Below are 10,398 nucleotides of genomic sequence, written 5' to 3' on the forward strand. Positions count from 1 at the left end.
AAGTACTGTAGCCATTTCTTTTTGTTGTTTTAGGAAGTTTTAGCTTATTTTGGTGTTGTAACATTAGATTTCTTTATTTTAATCTTCCAATATAAGTTTTATTAGCTTTTCTTCCTTGTTTTCTTCAATACCCACTATGAGTAGCTAGATTTTTACTAGGGTTGTGACCTAACCCTAGTGTGTAAACCTTATGGGTGACTAATTTTATGCTTGTTTATGATTGGGTATTTATTATTTAGCTTAGTTCATGCTTCAATTGTAAATTGATGGTTGCAAATATTGATTCATGCCTATTTGACTTAATCTCTACTTGAGAAAGAGGGACCTAGTCTAGAATAACTTAGCTAACAAGGAATTGGATCAATTGAGAGATTGATTAACCCAATTAAAGGGTTCAACCTAGAGATAGTAACAACCCGACTTGAGCTCTTATCAACTGTTTTGGTTGATACCCATTTGGTCTTGAGAAAGCCAAATTGGGCAAAACCACTCTCTGACGAGAGGTATTGAATGGGTAATGTAGAGTTGTGAGCTATAATACACCCCAATCAACAAAACGATCATTAAAGTTTTCATCCCATTAGACAAACACCTAGGCCATAGTCACTTCCCTAGGCCTTTTATATATTTGGAAAAACCTCAAAAACAATTATCTTTAGTCTTCTGTCTTTGTTTTGCAATCCTTAGATTAACATTAGAAATAGAAACAAAAACCTCATTGTGGAAGTGCAATCTAGATACTTTACTTGCTCATTCCAAATATATACTCCTAGCTCCCTTCTTAACTCGATGCGGATTCGACCCCGACTCTTCATTGGGTTTTATTATTGCATACGACCGTATCATATCTCTTTTGAGGTATGCATTTGGACGTGATCAATAGTAGAGGCTTAAAGTTAGGGGATGTAACATAAAAAGAATAACGTGGGAATGACGTGATACAAAAGACGACTTTCATGAGTCACTTAGCCCCTTGACCTTTTTTCTCAAAAAAGACTTTATGTGGGCAAGAACTAGCATAAAAGGAGATCTATTACGACCAGCGCGAGTGATCTTATTTCATTTTGAATCTTATACTTTAGAGTTTAAGTTATATACACCGTCAGGGGAAGAAAGATTTTTCATGCCATCAAGTCACCTTTATATATTATAACAAGTAACATATTTTATTTTCAAAATTATAAAATTACATTTTAAGATGGGTTTTTATTTATAAATAATATATATATATATATGTGTGTGTGTGTGTGTATGTGTATATATATATATATATATATATATATATATATATAACTCATATTTATAATACATCTAACGTAATTATACAGTCAAGTTCCAACCCAAAAGAGTATTTCAATAGGTGGATTTCACCTAGAAAAAAGGTTAGATTAATATTTTAAAAAAATTTAAAAATCCTAAAAATGTGCTGACTATTAATTTGTACTTTTACTATGGGATTTTTTAAAATATATTTTTTGGTCTTTTGTTCAAACTCATGAAATGAAACGGCTCATTAAGCTAATTATGTAAAATAAATGACCAAAAAACAAATCCACTTAAATATCAAATTCAAACTTTCCAAAACCTCCCTTTTGGCTTATCATGTGGCACTAACGTGTCAATACCTCACAGCCTCGATCAGTCCGAACCTCACTCCGAACCTAGACTCCTAAATAACGCCAAAAGCTTTATATATATCTATAAAGCCCATAAACCCTATGATTCTCTCATCAACTCATAATATATATATTTCCTTCTTTGCTATATTCTTCACTTATAACTTTAGAAAATAATTCACATTTTCTTTGAGAAGAGAAAAAAAATGGTTTCTATGAAAAATAATCTTGTTTCGTTTTTGGCTTTTCTTGTGATTTTTCTTTTTATAAGTTTTTGTGAAGCAAAAGAGTTTGTAGTGGATGGCAAAGCAAATTCTTGGAAAATCCCTTCTTCACCTGATGAATTCAATAAATGGGCTGAGAAAACTCGTTTTCAGATCGGTGATTATCTTGGTAATTTCCCTTTTTAATCTTAACTTTATATTTTCGAAGTCATTTTCTAGAAAAATATTTTAATGATATATCTGTGTTCTCTAGATTAACTTGCATGCATAATGCATATTAGCATATATGTTCATTATTCCATGCATGTTAGTGTCAGGTCGGGAATTTCTGCCTTGTTATTAAATAATAATAATAATAATAATAATAATAATAATAATAATAATAGATAATAGATAACAGAAAAAAAGAGAGGAGCACGGGCTTAGTCATTATTATGGGCGGAGTTAGAGTGGCGAAAATCTACTTTGCCGAAACAAAATTATATTTTATGTATAGATAGTAGATGTTGAATCCCTTTAGCATGTTTCTGTGTTTACACTTTCTAATATTCTGAATTCCCTTGATAAAAATCTTGTCTCCGACACTTTTTGTATTGAAAATTTGGTCTTTATCTTTTTAGTTTGTCTTTTGTGTGCTATTACTTACGATCTGCTACTGTCAGATCTCTCTATGACATCATCACTATATAACTGTCATTCACTATATAAAACTAATTTTTTATGGAATCAATTTGTATGTTATGTTATAATATATGTTCTCTATAACAACACTTTGCTATAAAAAAAGAGCAGCCCGCGGGGTCCGGGGAAGGGCCGGACCACAAGGATCTATTGTACGTAGTCTTACCCTGCATTTCTGCAAGAGGTTGTTTCCATGGCTTGAACTCGTGACCTCTTGGTCACATGACAACAACTTTACCAGTTATGCTAAGGTTCCCTTTCCAGCACTTTGCTATAACAGCCAAAAAAATCCAGAACAAATACGGCTCTTATAGAGAAGCTTGATTGTATTATTTCATGTCTATGTATGTAACTTAAATTATTTTCTTTAAGTGGTGGCTATATTTGATAAAACAAGATTTTCACCCCCATAAGAAGTTAATTTCAGTTAACATTTCTTGTTGTTTTTCTTAATATTTTGGACAGTTTTGAAGTATGATCCAAACTCAGACTCAGTACTACAAGTGAATGAAGAAGACTACAAAAATTGTAACAAAGCAAATCCCCTTAAATCATATCAAGATGGAGAAACCAAGATTTTGCTTAATAAATCATGTCCATTTTTCTTCATTAGTGGAGCTAATGGCCATTGTGAAAAGGGACAAAAACTTGAGGTCAAAGTCTTGTCTCCTCAACATAGTTCTAAGGCTCATTCTCCGGCCCTCGCTCCGACTCCAGCTACTCACACTCCGGTCGAAATTCTACCTCCGGCACCGGCACCGGCTCCGGCTAGTGGAAGTTCCGGGATGAAATTTGGGATTATTGGAGGATTTATTGTTATGTTAGGAAGTTTTATTGTTCTTGCTTAGGGTTTCTAGACTTAGGTTTTAGATTTTAGGGTTTTTTAAATCTTGTAGTGCATGGCTCATTTGTGACATTATGTTTGTCGTTTTTTATTAGCAGTACTTATTTTGTTGTTTTTGGTTATATGGTATCAGTTTGTTTGAACCTTTTCAGAGTATTTGGTTTAAATTAACTAATTTTTTATATGAATTCGGACAAAATTTTTTAAATTTTTTGCAATAAAATTTACATATATAGAAACTACATAAAAATGCTATATGAGTCAAAATAGTTAACAATTCAAAATATGTTAAACCTATTTGCAAAAAAAAATTGTCAAAGAAAATTTTGTGTAATTTCCCAAATAGTAAAGGCCCATTCTTTTTTCAGAAAAGGGTCAAAACTGCCCCTAGACTATTCACTTAAGTTTAAAAATACCCTCCGTCCATATATTTTGTAAAAATTGCCCTCACCGTTAAAATCTGGCCCATTCATGCTCCTAACGTCAACTTTTTGGCCCACTCATACCATAAAAACTAACAGCCCTATTTTAATTAAGAAAAAAATTTATTATTTATTATGTGTTAATTTCCTATTTGCTTAAATTAAAACCTCACCCCATATCCACTTATTAGCCTACTCCTTCTTAGATTTTCACTCTTCAACACCCAAGGATTTCCCTCTCCATCTCAGATTTTTTGGCCTTAATTTAATTTTTAAATTAACATTTTTTTATTAAATCAATTTTCTGAGTGAAATCAGGTACTCTTTAAAATTAATGCTTCATTGTAAGATTTTATGGTTTAATAAGTTATTTTTCTGCCAATAGTAATGATCATTGAGCATTTACAATATTTTTTGTTGTATATTTTCTGTCAACTCTGCATCCAATTTTGATTACACCAATGATTTATTTGGTCTCTGCTCGGACCTCGACCTTTTTCTTCTTCATTGGCTCACTATAGTTTGAACATCCGACCATGCCCATAAATTAAGCTATTGTACGAGGATGCTCTTCAGGTTATATCAACACCGTCAATTTTAAAAAAGAGACGGTTAAATCAAGAGAAATATTTGAGATCATATGCCTGAGAATATGAGAGAATATGACTTATTGGTGAATGTGACTATAATAAACACTTGATTGAGCTTATTGTATGAAGCAGTAAAGTGTAGTAAGAAAAATTGATGATGAATGGTATTTCTGTGATGGAAAAAATAGGAGTATTGATGTGTACATTTAATATACGAAGAAATAGGAAGAGGAAGGTGATTAACTATACGAGAGAGTTTTGTTTGCTTAGGGAAAAAAATGGGTGTATGAGAGTTCTAGTTGGTGGAATAATTTTTAAAAGAAAGAGGAGAAAGAAACAGAGGAATAAGGTCTTAGAATGTGGGTGAGTTTATTTTAATTTAGGTGAGTCTTGAGTTAGGCCAATGGGATGATGATACATGAAAATTAATTAAGTATTTTTTTTTGCCTAATAGGGTCTTTGAAAGTTGTATAACGTAAAGTATTGGTGACAAAAAATTTTGGTTGTCTGAAAATAAAACTTTAATAATATTTGTAGTGATTATTCAAATAGAGTGCAAGGTCAAAAAAAGTATGAGAATAACAAGAAAAATATGAACGCACACACGCTAGGGGGGAGGGAGGGTGGAGGGGGTGGGGGGAGAGATTTTTTGAGATGGGGGGTATTATTGTACCAACTCCAATAGTCTAGGGGCAGTTTTGACCTTTTTTCCGTTATGACACGTGGAAATTAGTTAAAAAAATTTTATCTAACATGGTCGTTAGTCGTAAGGGCATTCTTGAGCCGAAAAGATAACGGTGAGGGCAATTTTTTTAAAATAGGTGGATGGAGGGCATTATTGTACCAACTCCAATAGTGTAGGGATAGTTTTGACCCTTTTCCGTTCTTTTTTAAATGGAGGGAGTAGCTTTTTGTGCAATTTTGTTTTTCTTACTTCGAAGCGTTTATAAGTTTTTTGTGCATTGATAATGAAAAATATATTTAAACAATCAGATTACTTATAAGATTAAGTAAACTTATATATCATGCACATTAACTGTTTATCTAAAAAAAGGTTATTTTTAGCACCATGTTTGTAGTTATTTTTTCCTTTTTTTTTTGGGTTTTCTACTCGGTATCTGGTATTCGTAATAGAGTCCAACAAAATTTGAATTCGCTCCGGAAAGTTCCACATTGGGGGATAAAACGCTCCATAATAAAGGCGACTCCATACCCAAATTGAGACTTCTGGTTAAAGATGAAGAAGTACTTGACATTCCACCCCAACCTATAGTCGGCCCCAATGTTTGTAGTTGTTTATCAGCTGTACTTTTGTAATTTTTGGTTTTCTTTGGCATATTGGATATATATATATATATATATGTCAGGTATTTGTGCAATCTGGTTTTATTATTTCTTCCAAGAATTTTAAGTTTTTTTTTTTGGCACTAATAATGAAAAAATATTTATATAATTAAGCTACTTGTAAGATAATTATAAATAGTAGATCTTTATGATAAACATTAGCTGATAATCTAGTAAAGATATAGATAAAATCCTAGAACTAGAAAAACTTTATCTCTAACTAAGAGATGAAAATAAAATCAAATGGAAAGATAACGATAAAATCAAATGTTATAATTAATGATAAAGATATGATTTAAGTCGTTCCCGTCAATATGAGTTTCTAATCTAGTGAAAGATAAAAAGGTAACATCTACTCTAAATGATAATTAACACCTAATCTAATATATAAGATAAATAATTCTGGAGGCTTGAGTTTAACTTGGATTAATACACTAAACTCTATAAATCAATCAAATTTTGAGTGTGATAAAATCATTTAAAGAGTCACAAGAACTCTATGAAAAACAGATAAGCCAGTTTGGACATCAAGAAAATATGATATTGCTTTTCACAAAATAAACGCATTATTCAGTTATATATATATATATATATATATATATATATATATATATATATATATATATATATATATTCAGAAAAACTTAGCTTTTAATTTATTATTTTCGCAACTGCATTTGCCGTATTGCTTCTCAATTTAATGTCTTAAATCCACTTGTATAAAAAATTAATCCTCTCATTTCTTACATTATTTAAATTTCCTAATCTGCAATAACTAATACTTCCTCCATCCCAATTTGTGTGTTATATTTTTCTTTTTAGTTTGTCCTAAGAAAAATATTATACTTCCTCGTTTAGAAATAATTTAATATTAATATTTATACTTTATTTTTAGTGAAATAATTTACAGTTACATAAATATTTATAATTTATTTTAGAATGCAAATATTTAAAATCTTTCATTTTTTCTTAAACTCCATGCCCAATCAAATAATATTACGAAAATTGAGTAGTCAAATATCATTGCGAGTCAACCTACGTGACTATCTGCTCACCGACACGTTATTACAAAATAATTCTAAGGGAAGCCTCAAATGTGAGAAAGAATGAAATATAAATTATAATACAACTTTTAATCATTAAAACCAAATTATAGGGTGCGGAATTGACAAAAAAAAGTATGTGTTAAATTAGTTACCGAAATTTTATAAGATCAGCCCCCAATTAAATGCTTAATTAAATTATTATACTATACTTTTTTTGACAGGAATAGTCTACTGCGATACTTTTACTACTCTCATTTTCGCGTCCCGAATCTCTAATCCTCGTAGTTGCGGAGCCACATGCATTAAAGAGGTGTCAATTAATACTCCTTCGTTGAAAATGACACTATGTAATTAGGTAAAAAAAATTATGTATATATATTAACTCCCTATGGCTTTTTCGTCGGTTTACTTCTTTATATTTTAACCTCCTCAGTGAATATATATATAACTCCTTAGAGTTTTATCCAGTAGACACTTAACAACAACAACAAAAATTCAGTGAAATTTTACAAGTGGGGTATGGAGGTAGTAAAGTGTATGTAGACCTTATCTCTACCTTATGAAGGTGGATGGGCTGTTTCCGATAAGTCCTCGGTTCAAGAACAATGAAAGGAAGCAATAACCAATTAATAGCAATGTCACGGCCCGAATTTCCCACCCTCGGGATCGTGATGGCGCCTAACTCTTAGAATTCTAGGCAAGCTAACACATAAGGATCTAACACACTAATCACTATTCAAAACAGTAAATAATAATAATCTAAAGCAAAACAAAATAAAAAGTGTGAAAATTTATAATAGACTAGACACTGTTACACGACTACCCAAAATCTAGTGTCACAGTCCATGAACTTCTAAGAGTTACAACAAATACTGGATTAAAGAAAATACATCTATTCTCGAAATGAAAGAAAACAGGGAAACTAGGATAAATGGAAGGGGACTCAGGCTCTGAGAACGCCGACAGATCTACCTTGGGTCTCCTGATGGACTGAAGACAGCAACCCAACTCTGATCAACGAGGTTCGATACCGAAATCTGCACAGAGAGTACAAAGTACAGTATCAGTATAACCGACCCCATGTACGGGTAAGTGCTGAGCCTAACCTCGGCGAAGTAGTAACGAGGCTAGGACATGACACCACATAAACCTGAACAGTATAATCATGCTAATGGCAACAACGGTAAACAAAGGAATAAAACAGAAATAATAGGAAGGGAACATGCAACGGGGAATCACAATATAAAAAGTGAGAGAGTAATAGGAAGGCACAATTTTAAACAGAAATCCTCAAATAAATTAAGCAATGAAGATAACAAAGGAAAACTGCACGGCATCACCCTTCGTGCTTTTACCCTCAACCTCACCAATATATAAATAGAACAACACGGTATCACCCTTCGTGCATTAAACCTCACATAATATACATGGCATCACCCATCGTGCTTTATCGCTCTCATATCATGGCACGACGTCACCCTTCGTGCATTAACACTCTTCCTCATGATATAAATAAATCATGCACGGCATCACCCTTCATGCTTTACGCTCCTCCTCACAAATCACATAATTAACAACAATGGATAGAGAGAAGTATCACAAAAAAAACAGTATTTTCATAAATGATTAATTTCACAATTTGAGATTTCGACCTTGAATCAATATTCAAAAATTATCAACCTCGGTGGAACTGGATATAAGTCTCCCAACACTTGCAATAATAACAATAAGCATGGATAATAAGATTTAAGACTACAAAATCTGCAAGAATGAAATTTCACTCGCATGCTATGACTCAACCACAACGCATAGGTGCTCGTCACCTTACCTATACATCATATTCAATAATAAAACACGTAGCAAATAATCACATGATACCTACTCCCTCAAGATAAAGTTAGCCACAACACTTACTTCGATTCAACGGCCGAACTCAAGCCTCAAACACCGCTTTTCCCTTAATTTCCACCTCCGAACCACTCGCATCTAGTCATAAATAACTTAGTAACATCAATTATTGCGAAAGAAATCAATTCTAATGCATAATTATAGATTTTCCAATATTTTTCTCAAAAAATCAAAAATCGACCCTGGGCCAGCTTGGTCAAAATTCGAAATTCAGACCAAAACCCGTTACCCATTCACCCCGGAGCCCGGATGTACAGTTGGTTTTGAAATCCCGACCTCAATTTGAGGTCTAAATTCCCAATTTCGAAATTCCTAAGTTCTACCCAAAAATCCCCAATTCCACCATGAAAACCCTAGATTCTAGGATGAAATCCTGTAAAAAGAAGTAAAAGAGTGAAAGAAATGAGTTAAGAATCACTTACTTAAGATTTGGGGAAGAAAAAGTGCTTGAAAAATCGCCTCTTATGTTTAGGATTTTGAAAAAGTGAAAAATGGATGAAAAGTCATGTTTATATAACACCCCCGGATCCTCACTACGTGGTCCGCTAATTTCCGGGTGCAGCCGCGAACCTCCATCGCGGTCAGTGAAATTATGGTGGCGGCCGCGAAACTTAGCCTTACCTTACCGCGTCCGCGAAGCCCCCATCGCGGTCGCGTTCTACAACCCGCGGTCCGCGAAGTTTCCATTGCGGCCGCGTTCTTCTACCGTGGTCCGCGAATTTCACTCCGCGGCCGCACTCCTAAGAGCTGAGACCTGCAATCTTTGCAACTATCCAACACCAAGTCTTTTCCTAAGTCTAGACATTCCGTAGCCTAATCGAAACTAACCCGAGCCCTCGGGATTCCAGACCAAACACACACACAAGTCTTAATACATCATATGAACTTGCTCGGGCGATCAAATCGCCAAAATACCACCTAGAACTACGGATTCCACACCAAAACTCATGAAATTTTCAAGATAGTTTCAACACTTCTATATTCTCAACTAAAGGTCTGAATACGGGCTCGATACCAACGAGATCATACATTAATCAATTTCTTTAAATCATTATAATTTCAGTTTAATAATTTTCATCAAAAATTCATTTCTCGGACTAGGGATCTCGGAATTCAATTTCGGACATATGCCCAAGTCTCATATTTTACTACGGACCCTCCGGGACTGTGCACGTAAATCGAGGAGAAGCAAGATGAGGTTTTGAAGGCCTTGGAATCCCAAATTGGATTCTAGAACACTAGATGACCCTTTGAGTCATCACAAGGAACAACAAGATAAAATGAACGAAAGCAAATGACAAAACAAGTAATAACCAGTAGACACTTGTAATTGTTAAAACATACTAACTATTTTCAACCCCTTGAATACTAAAATTGCAAATATATTTTAGTTATATCCTTTCTAAAATTTTCCTTCCTTTTCCATTTTTAGAATAACAAGAGTACATAGCATTTCTCTTCTAAAAAAAAAAAGAAGAAGAAAGAATGGCATATTATTATGGAAATTAAAGGAATAGACTAAATGAGAAAATTGGCCAATTGGAAAAGAGAAAGTCTTTTTTGGTTGGGAAGTTTACATTTTTCCCAACTTGTGTCTATTTTATTACAACTTCTGCTGTTCTGTTCCTCACTTTTGACTTCTATGTTTAGAGCATCCCTTAGATACTGTACATTTTCAGAAATTTTTGACTTTATCTCTGCTTTTTATTACAACCCCTACCCC

General features: G+C 33.2%; 1 protein-coding gene across 1 annotated transcript; it reads left to right on the forward strand.

Annotated features, from left to right (window-relative positions):
• The first annotated feature begins 1,749 nt into the window (after positions 1 to 1,749).
• Positions 1,750 to 3,459, forward strand: LOC107812633 (early nodulin-like protein 14). The gene is made up of 2 exons (XM_016637779.2): positions 1,750 to 2,009; positions 2,987 to 3,459. The coding sequence occupies exons 1-2, from the start codon at positions 1,823 to 1,825 to the stop codon at positions 3,367 to 3,369; spliced, it is 570 nt and encodes a 189-aa protein (XP_016493265.1). The 5' UTR covers positions 1,750 to 1,822; the 3' UTR covers positions 3,370 to 3,459.
• The last annotated feature ends 6,939 nt before the right edge of the window (positions 3,460 to 10,398 follow it).

The sequence above is a fragment of the Nicotiana tabacum genome, chromosome 8 (assembly GCF_000715075.1).
Source record: "Nicotiana tabacum cultivar K326 chromosome 8, ASM71507v2, whole genome shotgun sequence".
NCBI lineage: Eukaryota > Viridiplantae > Streptophyta > Magnoliopsida > Solanales > Solanaceae > Nicotiana > Nicotiana tabacum.